General features: G+C 32.7%; 1 protein-coding gene across 1 annotated transcript; it reads left to right on the top strand.

The window, feature by feature from the left end:
- Nucleotides 1-13,478: 13,478 nt before the first annotated feature.
- Nucleotides 13,479-15,554, top strand: LOC25487202 (pectinesterase PPME1). The gene is made up of 4 exons (XM_013609069.3): nt 13,479-14,028; nt 14,496-14,702; nt 14,829-15,070; nt 15,169-15,554. Exons 1-4 carry the CDS (start codon nt 13,534-13,536, stop codon nt 15,326-15,328), a joined length of 1,104 nt encoding a protein of 367 aa, XP_013464523.1. The 5' UTR covers nt 13,479-13,533; the 3' UTR covers nt 15,329-15,554.
- The last annotated feature ends 48 nt before the right edge of the window (nt 15,555-15,602 follow it).

Below are 15,602 nucleotides of genomic sequence, written 5' to 3'. Positions count from 1 at the left end.
TGTTGCACAAGTTAGATGTTTACCGGAGAAAATTCTTATAACAATGTGATTTTTTTTCCTTTGAAAATTATTTAGGGTAAGACTCACTCATTTAAGTGCAGGAAAGAGAAAAATTACGGATTCAAACTTGGATTTAAAATTTTAAAGTTTTTGCTATCTTGTGCACTTAAGGCATAAGTGAAGGAATATAAAATTAAAAACCAAATTTTTTAGTCAAAAAAGTTAAATAAAGTTCCGGCTTTAGTTTTTTAGTGAGAAAAACTTCAACTTCTCTCTAAACTTTCTTTCTCCTTCGTTGATCGAGGAGGGGTGATTTTAGGTCATTTTCCTCTTTTCTTTCAATCTAAATAAGTGGTTTTCACATATATCAAGTTTTTCCTTTTGTGTTTTTGTGATTTCGTCATTTAATTGCGGCGTTGTGTTGTTAGTCGTCTTGTGTGGCGTTTGATTCCGCTTCTTGTCGCGGTGTTCGTTTAGTTCCTATTGAAAAATCGATATCAGTCAATTACAAATTCAATCAATGATTTAGGCGTCAACGTTGCAGATCCGGAAGCATGAGTATTTCAGTGACTTATATTTTATCATATTATTTGTAGGCATTTTGCCGTTATATTAACTTGGATGTTGTGAGTTTGTTCGCAGATTAATCCTTTACATTTTTAGTGATATTTGTATCTTAATACCATTTTGTTTTTGTGAAAAAAAAAGAAAAAAAAAACTTTTAAGACAATTATTTCTATTTTAAATTTCATAACATGTGCCTTTAAGACACATGTTAGCATTTGTCAAATTCCAAATGTTTTCCAACCTTCTTTAAGAAAAAAAAAAAATGTTTTCCAACCCTTTTTATACGATCTACGAAAATAATACGAACTTTAATTTTTCAGGAAAAAATAATATGATTTTATTTTATAAAAATAGGAATTAGGAATGGAAGATTTTGGGAAATGAATTAAACATAATACCAATGTGTAAAATTTATGTCTAATATTTTACAATAAAATTACTATTCGATTGAGGAATTTTTTGCAATAAAGTTATCCTAGATATCGGCTTATCTCGGTCAATAACTTTGATGTCATATTAACTTTTTATATTGAACATAACTATCATATTTATTTATTTTTAAATGAAAATATTAGTAATTAGTTGTTATATTAATAGCTTTCTTTTCAATCTCTAACTATTGCATGTAGAAAAAATTGATTGGCAAAGGAGAACTCATGTGTGTCCCACAGGTTTCCATGCGGAGAATAGTCGCGGAAGATGCAAACTTTACCAATAATATAATATGATAATAAAAAGAAAATGTATTTTGTTCCTTTATCTAAGTTTAAACTCAAGACCTCCAACTTTTTTTAATCTCAAATCAATTGAGATATTTCCTTTTTTTAAGGAATTGAGATATTTCTCTTCATGGATGCATTTAAGACCTTATTACTTTTCCATATAGTAAGTGTGCAATTTGATCCCCAGTTTTAGATTGGACACAATCATGTTTTTTGGAAGATATAATCCGAAATGATTAATTTAAGATGATGAAATCGAACGTTTGTCACACTTGGAAACTATAACCGATAATATAGACTCATTCTTCTTTATCGAAGTCAACAGTCATAACTCATAACTCATCATGCATATGTCGATAGTCAAGAGCAGAAAACATGTGCATAGAAATATCAATGGCTTAGCTTGATGATGAACTGAATTTCTACGAATGCAAGAAGTAATGCTTTTTGATTTGACATAATTGATTTCTATTTTTAGCTTTATTTGACGGAAGAATTAACATGTCAAGTAAGAGATTCTGTTGAACAAAGTTTATTTTTAATAAGATTTGCTTTAAAATATGAGAAAATCTTCTATGGTCACAAGCCCAAATCAAAAAGATTTGGACACACGCATATAAAATGGAAGAAATTAAAAGAGAATGAAATTTAATGATATTAATTGATGTGACTAAATTAATTTTGTTTTAATTTTTTTAGTTTATGTGAGTGTGCTTAAATTTGAGGTGTTGGGTCTGTAACCAAGTAAGAGTTTCTCTAAAATACATGTCATAGTAATCTCTTCTATATTATATAATCTATTTTATACCGTATATAAAGAAAATAAGGTGTTTTTTGTTGGTTTTTTCTTCTTTCAATTACACTCTTAAGCAACTTCATAAGAATGTTATTGGTATGATTCAAAAAGATAAGAATTTGCTATATTTTTTTGAAAGATATTATATTTGTAATGTTTTTTTTTTGTTAAAGAAATCAAAATGATATATTAATCAGAGAGCTATCTTCCAGGTACAAGGTGTGCCACAGAAAACACTCACAAAATACAACCAACGTTCAACAACAATGAAATAAAATTAGCCAATTTCCACACATAACAAAGGATTTTGGCATTGGCTTTAAACAGCGTTATAAAAACTATAATGAAAAGATATAGCATTGGCTTTAAACCATCAAAAGGAAATAAGCTTGACATTAGTTGCACAGGGGAACTTTGATTGCCTAAAAATATTCTAGCATTCATTTCCTTCCAAATTACCCAAGTTGTGACAAACCAAATCAAATGCATGAAAGAGCGTCTAGATTTACCATAACCTGTTGAGAAACCAAACTGAACAAAGTTTAAAAAGATAAGTATAGTTTGTTGCAATATAAAAGTGCAAAATATCTATTATATATCTTACCTATAATTGTAATCAAAACCAAAATAATTTTAATCAAAATTTCATAAAAACTATTGTTCATAACTTTTACGTGTTAGCGCAAGAAGATGGGACGGACAAGCACGGAGTGCCCGTGTAAACGATGGTATAAAGAGAATACATGAGTTTGACTGACTTTTTCACTTTCAATTTTTCTTAGATAAATTTTTCTATGAAAATGTTATATTATTGTTGGTATCATTCAAAAAGATAAGAATTTATATTACATTATGTTTGCAATAGTAGCAGCAGCAGTAGTAATAGTAGTTTATCAACATATTGTCTTGCCGTGTTGATAAACTATTTGTCAATGTTGCCACCACTACTGCCACTACCACCACTACTGCCACCAGTAGCTGTTGCAATAGATATAATAGTAGCAGCAGCTGTGGCAATAATAGTGGTGGTGGTGATGGTAGCGGTAGTGTTGGTAGTAGTCGTGTTGATGGTGCTAGTGGTGATAGTAGTAGTATCAGTGATGGTGGTGGTGGTAGTGATAAGAGTGGTAGATAGTGGTGGTAATAGTAAATGTAGTGGTGGTGGCACGAGTAATCGTGAGCAGTAGTTGTGGTGGTTTGTGGCTGCAGTAGTGGCAATAATAGAGGTAGTAGTGGTGGTGTGGGGGGAGCAACGACATCCATGGACTAGTCCCAAATAGATATACCATTGCTCCGAAAATTCTAACGAGACCCAAACTCAAAACCTCCATAATTTAAGATCTACTTTTTTATCATTAGACCAAATCTTTAAAGCAATTATATCAACTCTGCTTTATTTTTTATTTTATGAGCTGATTGGAGACAAGGACCCACAAAATAATTTTCTTCAAGGCAGAATAAATTAATTTTATTAATGAATGTAAGACTGTAACAAAACAAAAAATGAATGTAAGACATTTCAAGGCAACAGTTGGCAAATAATAGCGAACAACTCCTTCAATTGAGTCAAAAGAACTCCTTTTAATGAACTCCTTCTTCTATGATAAGTTTTGAACTTTTATTCTTTCTTTTCGAAATTGTCTATCCATAAATTTTCTCTTATTTTATTATTTTTACACAAATAGGTGTAAGTTGTTTCTACATGATTTTTATTTCGTGTTTTCCGTGATTTCTTTGGACGAATGCGACATTATTTTGTTGGAAAATGATAGATTCAGTGACAAACTATATCAAAAAAATCTTAAGATAGTGTATTTATTAACACATTTTCTTAATTACATATCATTATCTCTCTTGATTACGTATATGTCATGTTTTGTTTGTCTTTTCACATGTTTAGGTGTTTGTTCGATTCAGATTGTCATATCAACTTCGATTTAGTGTAGATCCAATCAATGACTTTGGCGTCATCAATGTTGCAGATTCGGAGGCATGACTATTCCGGAGATTTTAATATAGTTATATTTGTAGGCTTATGTACTTTGCCGTTTTATGATATTAACATGGATGTTGTAAGTTTTTTAACATATTCATCCTTTTTGTTTTTAGCGAATTTGTATTGCATCAATGTACTTTATCAATTTGAATAAATGTAGTTTGTTTTGTGTAAAAAAAAAACGGGTCATGCTTTTTAATTTTAATGACGTCGAATTCTTTCAAATAATGACTTAATACAAACACAAAAGGTAGGTCCGAGGAATTTTCTAAATTCTAAGCTAGATCATAATTTTACAACAATATTCCATAATGAGTTAAAGTGGTTCCATGGTGACCAATCTGTTATATACCTCACTTAAAGAACTTATATATAACTAAATTTTTTTTTTTTGAAGAAGTTAAATTAGCTCATCCAAATTAACTTTTGAAAAAATCAAAAATAAAACATCGAGAAGGAGTACACTTCTAAATTTCAAGTCAATACCACCTGAATAATCCAAGTGGGTTGTGACCAAAATAACTAACTTAAAAATCAATTTATTATAAACATCAAAGTTAAAGACGATGTAATTTAACCCAAAAAAAAAAAAAAAATACAAAACTAGTCTCATTGGTCAATGGTCAAAATACGACTTTGCTAACTAGTTTAAGGTTTCACTGGACTACGTGTATGAGTCTATGACACTAGGTTAATACTAATAAAAAATTGTTTTTTTTAACGAAAAGTACACAGCCTATGACATCTGTAATCATATACATTAAATATGCATTTTTCAAAATGATGTCTAATTATTTAATCTTTATTCAATGCCCGTTGGTACGTAAGGTCCTAAAGTAAATTTTAGAAAAAGGAAAAGTTTAGTACTTAAGTCATCAAAAAAGTAGTCAAATTAATCAAAATAATGGAAGAAAAAAAAATGAGGACATAGGAAAACAAAGTAACAAAATATAAAAATTTAAAGCAATGGAAAATAATGGTGGCTTCTGTGTGGAGATTCAACTAAGTCCTTTGATTGGTGAAGCAGAAAAAATATACAGTTAGATTTGATGTAAAAAAAATTCACAAAGCAAGATAGAATGTATGTCCACCCAACACAAGGTATACTAAAGTAAAATACAAAAGTTTAACAATTACATTGCCAACACAAATAAAGCACGAAGTAAAATAGCTAGCAAAGAGAAAAACATAATGTAAAACTTACATAGTAAAGGGTTAAACCATCCAACATGATAATCAAAAGGAAAATTAAGATATTTTGTCTTCAACCACCAAAACGAAAGGAGTTTAATTTTATCATGTAATTGTTGTAGTTGTTCTTCTTTTTAATAAATATTCTTCTATTTCGCTCTTTCCATATCGTCCAAACACATGAAAACCAAAGTAACTGCAACAAGAACCAAAAGGTACTTGATTGTCTACATGTCAAACCAAACTGCACAATATGAACTCCTAAACGATACGGCTCAATCGATAAAATACCAAGCCAATTTCGAATAAAATACAAAAGACTTCCAAAATAATTGCAAGACAAAAACAAATGATCCTCCATACCACACCCACTAACATAAAGACTAAAATATGGTGAAATTAGACCTCTCGTCTGATTAAGTTGTCTTTTGTTGAAATTTAGTTGCGAAGAGAACGTCACACAAATAAAGAAACTTTCATTGGTACTTATTTATTCCAAATATCAGCAGCCAACAACCGATCACCAGGCTCTTCAGCGTTAATTAAAAAATGACAAACGTTGTTGACTGAATAGTCTATAACCAAATCCAAAAGCCATTGCCACTTATCCACTACATGTTCCTGCAAAACAATGTGGTGAAAGAAAAAAAAATCCCCAACTAACTCCTCTCACAAAAACAAGGTTAATTAAGGAAATTATCATTATAAATATTCAGAATGTATTTTTTAGTTCCTACAAAAAAAAATTGACTTTTTAGTCCCTCGTAACATTTTTCTTTAACACTTTTAGAGGCAACAAATGATGAAGGAAAATTTTACAAAGACTAAAAAGTGCGATTGATTTTTATGGGGATTAAAAACAAAATTTTAGATATAGAGCCCCTTTTACGAGCTTCTTTTGTTTGCGCTACCATTATACCAATTGACTTCCTTAGGAATTTATTTTTTTCGATTATGGTGGGTCAATTGCTTTTGCTTTGAGATTGAGAGTTAGTGTATAATTTCAAGTTTCTTGGGCGGGTTATGGTGTTTTCTTTGGTGGATTGAGTGTTGGGGAGTCCCTTAGTGATTTCTTTATGGAGTCGGGTGGGTCGATTACTTTTAATTAGAAATTGGGAAACAATTTTCTTTATGGAGTCGCTTTATGACGTCTTCTCTAGTGGACAAGGGTCGAGTGGTGGTGGAATCTGAATTAGTTGTGGAATATGTCATTTTCGAGTGCTTAATTGAACTTAGATATGGTGACGAGAAGATGAGGTTCTGTTTTGGTTTTGGTGATTGTGTAGGAGTTTGTCTTTGATTTAGGTGTTGACTTTGGTTTTAGTGGTTAGTTTTACTTATTGGTGTTGGTGGTGGCCCTCGGTTAGATGGAATATGTATTGGTGTTTATATGAATTTTCTTATGGGTGATCTGCTTGTATACGACACCCTTTGTTTTGGTGTTTATGTCTTGTCGATCTTTGTTCGTAATAGAGATTTAGTAATTAATAAATTATGTTGTTAAAAAAAAAAATAGATCTCCACCACCATGTTAATATAATTGTGTTTATGTAGCCATTAGCCTCATCACACCCTACATATATGATGATGATGCATATTACTGAATCATAAATTCTAACATGAACCTATATCCCCTCGTTGACTCAAGTACTCTTTAATAAGAAGAAAATCTTTAGCGGGGAATCAATTTATTTAGGGTTAATAGTGTTTTACCCCTTATAATATAGGTCATTTTCGGTTTTTTCTTCTGTAAAATATTATTTTTGAATTTTATCCTTGTAATTTAAAAAAAAAAAATTGTTTTGGACCTTCATTGAAAATTCCACCCCCTGTAATTTGAGCAAATTTAGGTTTACCCCCTTGTAATTTGAGAAAATTTCGGTTTACCTCCTGTTAATTTGAGCAAATTTCGGTTTATCCCTCTGTCATATCTTCGACTTTGTACAATAAAAAAAAATCTTCAAATTAAAAAAGACGAAATCCAAAAAAAAATATTTTACAGAAGGTAAACCGAAAATGACCTATATTGTAGTGGTAAAACGCTATTAACCCATTTATTTATTGTTTCATGTAATTTACATATTCATATCATATATATAACATAGACTCGTATACCAATTTGATACATATTTAGGGACATCTGATAAAATATGGTGTCCGAGAATTAAATCAAAATTAAGAAAATAAGACACGTCGTAATTTCACTTTTAGTCCCTCAAGTGTAATACAATTGTTTGATTTTACTCGTCCACATTTCTTGAGAGATTTTGATCCCTTATGTTTTCACATTTTCACATTAAGGACAGCCGTTGATTTTCTCTCTCTTATAATATAAAAGTAAGTATTTTGTAACGTTTCCACGAGAATTAGTGCCATATTATAAACCATTCAACGCTAAATATCATTCTAAGTAGGGTTTAAGATTGTTTGATATGAAAAACTATCCAAACCATAAGATATTTTTTATTTCTATTTTTTTAATGAAAGGGGAAACCAATATTTGAATACAAAATTAATATCCTCCATGTACATTGTACCAAATAAAAGAACCTTCCCATGAACAAGAGCCACCTCTGTTATTTTTGGTCAATGATACACCCACGTATGTATTGATTTAAATCAATACATTAAAGTTACGGCGATGTTACGGCTCTAAATTTGTTAAGTAATTTCAGTCAAAAAAATATCTCTTAGTAATTTCAGTCAAAATAATATCTCTTAGTAATTTTTTCTTGTCAATTTTTGTGGCTTGAATTGTCCTATATGACTGACTTGGAGGAATACTTTGGTTAGACTTGACAATAGAATTTATCATACATTATGTTTCGAACAAAATAATTGATTTCGTTAAAAAATGGAATTATTTCATGTGTACTCTATAGTGACTTTTTTCTCAAAAAAATGGTTATATAGCAATATCTGTTGAAAAATATCAACACATTGTTAGACACTTTAATTAATAGTCAAGGTGTTTGGATCTTAATTTTTGAAAGGAAGAAAAGATGATCCCAAAAGAAAATTCAGCTTACTTTTTTTTTTATATTATAAACCATTATTCAGCTTACGTACCTAACAGTTTCATAAACAAGAGTGATTTAAGCTAAAACCATACCTAAACATTTTGAGTCAAATATATTGAGTCATAAGCAAGACTACAATTTAATAGATCCTTTTTTTATTGAAGGATACAATTTAATAATAGATCCTAAATATTGCTCAAGACAAACTCTCTATTGAAAAATATTGGCATTACGAACTTTCCATATAATTCATAAGTAGTCATTCAAACCACATGCAATATTTTATAATACATGCTCCAATTCTATAACTTATAACTAGTCATCCTAATCACATGCAACATTTTATAATATATTCTCCAATTCTATAAATCATAACTAGTCATTCAAACCACATACAACATTTTATAATACATGCTCCAATTCAAATAATCCACCAAAAGTCAGGGTTGTACATAAAGTTTTACAGGCTTTAGGTATAATATAAAAAGGGCCATTTATATTATTCCATCATAATTTTTTTTCTTCTTCTGATAAATGATGAATGCTACATGCATTAGTTATGGCGGACATCTCAACTATGTTGACACTTCTAAATACCGTGTGTCAAATACCCCTCATCCTATATATTATTAATAAAAAGGAAAAACAAAACGAAAAAAGTTGGGGTGCTGAACCTAACCCAAATTTATCAAGAGCTCCTTGTTATGATTTTATTAGCTCTTCATTTTTTTTTTTATTTTTGTTTTTTTTTTTATCAAGAGCTCTTTTTTTTCATTTTTAGGCAACATCTTAAAATAAATCAAATACTCGCATGTACGGTGTACAATACTTCATGTGTACGGTGTACAATACTTCAATTGGAAAAAGACAACAATTCATTAATATTATTCACGTGTGTGTACGGTACATATTTCAATTGTAAAAAGCAAAAAATCAATTCAATTAGAATTTAATAATGGTGAGAATTAGTGAATTCGATAATGGATTCAGTTCAAAAAAGCATAAATCAATTCAATTAGAATTCAACGCCTGAAGCAATTAGAGAATTGAAACAATCATTATCAAAGAGAATCAGAATAAGAAAAAAAACATAAACCTAAAACAATTCAACTGAAGAGAGAATGATTTAAGAAAATGGTGAGAATCAATAATGATTTTCTTACAAATGCAAAGTCAAGTACAAAATAAAATGCATTAAATTTCGTTGAGCTAATTTGAAGAATTAGTTTGCATCATACACATTTAAGATTTCTTTTCAACAAATAATAACACATAAAAAATCAATGTTCATATTATTTGAAGGATTTAGGGTTTAGGATTTAGACACCCAGGCTAACACGTGATGAACATGCAAAAATAAATAAAAATATATATATAATAACTAGACGTAAAATTCATCCATTTAAAAAAGAAAGATTTATGCTATTTCCTCATCACATTTCGCTCCCATCCAGCTAAAAATACTATAATGCCCCTGCGTTAGTTAAGTCACGTTGTGTGACTTAACTAACGCACGTTGTAATTTACGCGTGACTTAAGTAGCGTGGCGTGAGTTAACTCATTTATCAGTAGAACAGAGACAAATTTCCTCATTTTTCCAACTTTTCTAAACACAAAATTTTCCCTCTAAGTGCGATTTTCACCATTCTTGCACCATTCAAAGCCAATTTCTCTCACAATATCAAGTAAGTGATGATTAATCTACTTCATTGCATTTTTTTTGTTAAAATTTTCGAATTTTATAAGAAATTTAACATTTTTAGATTTATATAAATTTTTCTTGCATGTTAGTTTTTATGATTGTTAGTGATGAATTAAGTTAGGAATAGTATATTAGATGTTGTTTAGAGTGAAATATGGTAGTTTTAGGTATTTGAAATTGTTTGATTTTAAGTTGATTGAAAGTTGCATTGTATGTGTTTGATAAAATGTCTCAATGATTTTTTTGTTTTGTTTTTTGGATTGTTAATGATGAAATTAGTTAGAAATATGTTTGTTAATGTTGATTATAGTTAGTTTGACTACAATGTGGTACTTTACGGATTGAAATGACACTGTCGAAATATTAGTGTTGTTGTTGAATTGTTAGAAATGACACAATTTCCGTGTGAAAATGTGTCATTGATTTTTTGCTTTTTTAAGTGTTGTGCAGATATGTCTCGAAAAAATACGTCTCAAAGGCCGCCTGAGCCGCCTCAGGATAGGAGTGACAAAATTAGGGCAGGGAGGCCTGCCCCTACTGGTAGTGCACAGAGGGAGAAGCAAGCACTACGCCCTCCTATGGCTGGTCGAGGGAGAGGTGGGGGCACGAGACTTTCTAGAGTTGATGTTGCAGGAGGGTCAACATCACAGAAGGGTCCATCCCAGATGGTGGACTTGACACAGTATCAGTAGGATTATTAGGTGTATGTGCAGGCGCGGGATCAGACGTATCATTTTGAGGAGCCTCAGCCTCAACATTATCATTTTGATGTCTATCAGCAGCATCAGTATGAGGATCATCATGAGCAGCCTCAACAGCAGGATGATATTGAGCAGCCTCAGCAACATGATGGTGGGGGACATGCTCAAGGGGTGCCGAGGGTGGTGTACGAGGCTGGACCGGACGGCTATGGAGGGGGGCCTTTTGACCTCACGCTTTTACCTCGCTTTGGTGGACATGTGCCATGCAGGATATGGGTCGATGCTGATGTAAGTATATTTTAATGTTTATTTTACTTCTTTTACTATTTATACAACTTATTCTAATTATTATTTTACTTATTTAATGTTAGAATTAAAATTTATGTTGGAATATATTTAATGTTTATTTTACTTATTATTTATTTAACGGTGTTGTTTTTTGTTTTTTGTTTTTGTATTTCAGTTTCGAAAAAAAAATAGGGTGAAAGGTATCTCGTACGGGAAGAAGCTGAGCCTTAAAAACTTGATACTGCCTACACCGAGAATACAAAATGAATGGTTTTGGGAAAAAGTGAATATGTCCGGTCTTACTCCCCTCTTAACTAGTGGGTACGAGAACATCTCTCACGGGTTCGCTTGTACAATGTCAGAGAGATGACATGAGGAGACCAGCAACTTTCATCTACCTGTTAGGGAGATGACCATCACACTAGATGATATGACATGTCTCCTAGGCATCCCCATCACATGGAGGCCTCTTCCTGATAGAGAGTTACCCCATGAGAAGGGGATAAAGATGATGCAGGTGGACCTACTTTTTACAGCGGAGGCTGTCGCTAAGGAGGTGGCAAGACAGGGTGCTGCTCATATCAGTTTTGGTACACTGAACAGGTGCTACGAGGAGCTCTAGAATAGGTGTAATCAGCTGCTTCAGCTTGACACACATGAGGATCAAGACAAGCAAGCTCAAGAATGGTTGGCCTGTATTAAGGCGTTTTTGTTGCTCTTGCTTGGCTGGACCCTTTTTGCCGGCAAGAACAGCAGAAGCAGTGATCTGATGTGGCTGATTGCGCTCCAAGATATGGACGAGTTGGACAACTGTTCATGGGGTGGGATGGGACTTGCTTTCCTATATGAGCAGTTATCTCTTACCTCCGACTTATCTATGGCCTCCTGTGGTGGTTACATGAGCTTGCTTGTGGTAATATTTGTTGTTCTTCTTTTTTACTTATTTGATCGTAAATGTATAGTTGTTTGTATAATACTTGTGCTGATATAAATTTGTTTCTTTGTGTTTGCAGGGATGGACTTTGACGCACTTCACGAACATCATTCCGAGGATTGATGATGATGACTACGACCCTATTGTTTCCCCGCTTGTGAGTCAATGGAAACCTCCCAGGGGCTTTTCTAATCCTGGACACTACAGAGATGCCATTGATTTGTTGGACCATTCTTGTGTCATCTGGAGGCCGTACGAGAGAAGACGACGCATCAGACCCTTTCAGGATATATGCTGGTACTTCGGATGGATCATGGCCGACAGAGATAGGATGGTCTGTCACTTGCCAGAGTCGGTTCTTAGGCAGTACGGGTATGTCCAGACACGGCCCAGGCCTCCTACAGACATTAAGCCTCTTACGGCAGATGACGTGGCCCAGACCTTCATAGAGTTTGCTCTACATGTCCTCAGCCATCAGCAGAGGGGTTATCCAGTTCCGGATAACGAGCCGTGGGCTCATTCTAGGGGGTACATGAGATGGTTCGTTAGAGTATCACATCCTATTGTGAACCCCCCTGCGGCCATTCCTGACTACGCAGCTGATGCGCCTCCTCGTCCTGTCCCTCCTTACGAGGAGGTTCTTGTTGAGAAACAGTGGGCCAAACATCCTCCCGACCCATACCAGATCATTAGCAACATCTGAGCCAGAGTGGACGATGCAATGGCGCATCCTGCTGTGTTTCATAATTCATAGGAGGTTATTCGCTTGATGCAGGGCATACAATCTGGCTCAGTGGAGGAGGAGGAGGAGTCTACGGGATGGACCAGTTTGACTTGTTGGATTTGGTTGTAATCGTATTACATTTGCGCTTTTTGGCATTTTTTATACATTATTCGTTATTTTATTCCGTTATTTTTCGTAATATAATTATGAGTTAATGCTTGAATGAATGATGAAAAATGTATGCAAATGACTGAATGAATGAATGTATGAAAGAAGGATTGAAAAATTATGGAAAATAGAGGTTTCTGCCTCTTCTAGTTTTTTACACAGACTGGGCGTGAGTTAACTCACACAGTGTTTTATACTTGCGTTACTTAAGTGACGCAACGTTAGTTAACTAACACATAAATTTACACTTGCGTTAGTTAACTAACGCAGAGGTTTTTTCGGCAAAGCTGCTGGGTGGGAGCGAAATGTGCTGCGGGAAGAGCAGAATTAAAAAAAAAAATGGTGCTAAATTTCCTCCTAATATTCAAGGCCTAGAATCACTCTGCCAAACTCTGTACAATTTCGGTCCACACATTTCAATGGTTAGAAATCACATTTTTCCTTTTAACAAAAGAAACAACAATCCTTAAATCCCATGTTTAAATTTAGCCCTCTTCACAAAAAAAATTGTTGGATCAAATTAACTACTTTCCCAACCTATGAAATTGAAATCAATGAACCATAAACACCATGTTTAATTTTAGCCTTCTTCACAAAAAAATGGTTGAACCAAATTAACCACCCTCCAAAATAAGTCTCACAAATATTATGTAAATTCCAGCACAAACCACCAATTCAATCAACAAAACAAAAACATAGAAATAAAATTGAAAACAAAAAAAAAATGATCTCAAAATCAAGAACATCTACTATCAATGTTGCTATCATAGTAGCATTATTCACAGCCAATGTTGTATTATCAGATGACTTAACTCCAATTCCTGCTAATAGAGCCCAATTAGATGCATGGTTTAATACCAATGTGGGACCATTAGCACAAAGAAAAGCAACCCTTGATCCTTCCTTGGTAGCTGCAGAGGCTGCTCCTAAGGTTATTACAGTAATGCAAGATGGCAAGGGTGATTTCAAAACCATCACTGATGCCATTAATAGTATACCAACTGGAAACAACAAACGTGTGATTGTGAAAATTGGTGGTGGAAATTATAATGAGAAAATTAAAATTGAGAGGACAAAACCTTTTGTTACATTGTATGCAGCACCAGGAACTATGCCAAATATAACCTTTGGTGGCACTGCAGCAAAATATGGCACAGTTGATAGTGCTACATTGATTGTTGAATCAGATTATTTTGTAGCTGCTAACATCATGCTTTCGGTTTGTTTACTATCTCCTTTGTATGACGCTTTTTGTCTGTATTCTCAGTTTCACCCGTCTCTATTCGTCTTGAGCAGTGATCTGGTCAAATTTGTTGTTAAAAAAAAAATTGAGAAAATTATTGCTTATATATAATGTTGGGGAAGGAGAAGGATTAGTAACAACACTAATGATCATTATTTAAATGTCTTGTATAAGATTTAAAATATCAATTTAGTTTCCAAAATTGAAATTTTGGTAAAATTAGTCCCTGATAAAAAAAAAAAAAGGACCTTCAATATTTACATAAAAGGGATTGATTTGATTGATATGTTAGATTTTTTTTTTTTAGAGAAAAATATTTTAGATTTTTAATGACAAAATTTGTGTTTTCTAATTCAAATCAATAAAAAAATGTCATCGATTTATTTATTATTTGTTTATGGAGTTTTCCTTATGATTGTTTTTTGGTAATGAATTTGGTACAGAATTCTGCACCAAGACCTGATGGAAGAAAGGCAGGAGAACAAGCAGTTGCATTAAGAATTTCTGGTGACAGAGCAGCATTTTATAATTGCAAGATTTTAGGGTTCCAAGATACAATTTGTGATGATCGGCATAATCATTTTTTCAAAGATTGCTTAATTCAAGGCACGGTCGATTTCATTTTTGGAAGTGGAACATCACTATATTTGGTAAGTAAATATAGTCTCGACCATGTGCAGTACTATTCACATCACATACTCTTTGATCATATTTTTTAACTAAGATATATAAAACAAACATAAGTATATAAGATGTTGCTCGATCGGATGATGCAGAAAAACGAATTGAGAGCGCTTGGTGACGCTGGGCCAACAGTGATAGTAGCACAAGCAAGAAAAAGTGCATCAGATGCTGATTTATACTCATTTGTGCATTGTGATATTACTGGAACTGGAACTACTACTTTCTTAGCTAGAGCATGGATGACTTATCCTAAAATTATCTATGCTTACTCAACTATGACCAATGTTGTTCATCCAAAAGGATGGGATAATGGCATGCACCCTGAATTTGACAAGTAACTCCTTAACTAATTTTATTTTATTTTTAAATTCGGTATTTGATCCAAGGACCGATTAACATAAATTGTTGATTAATACATTATCTTATCTGCAGAACATCATACTTTGGAGAATATCAAAACACAGGACCAAAATCAGATCCGAAAGGGCGTGTAAGTATCACAAAGCAACTAAGTGAAGCAGAGGTTAAACCTTTCATTACACTTGGAATGATTCAAGGATCAAAATGGCTCCTTCCTCCTCCAAAAGTCTAATTAATGTATGTGGCTTCAAGAGTTTTGCCTTGCACCCCACATTTTAGTGAGTGGTGAATGAGTAAAAAAAACTTTAGAAAGTTGTAATTTCTTTGTTGATTTGTATTTAAAATTATGTCAGATCCTTCAAGGAAATATTGTATTCAAATAGATACAATATTTTTATATCGAATGTAAATAAAATTGTAATGAAATTTTTTGTATAATGATGGAGAAGTTAGCTTAGGAAAAGTAATGCTTAGAACCTTGAAAATATAATGTAACCATTAGATCT

The sequence above is a fragment of the Medicago truncatula genome, chromosome 2 (assembly GCF_003473485.1).
Source record: "Medicago truncatula cultivar Jemalong A17 chromosome 2, MtrunA17r5.0-ANR, whole genome shotgun sequence".
Classification (NCBI taxonomy): Eukaryota; Viridiplantae; Streptophyta; class Magnoliopsida; order Fabales; family Fabaceae; genus Medicago; species Medicago truncatula.
Note: the sequence above shows the minus strand (reverse complement) of the source record. Positions and strands in the feature narration are given on the sequence as shown.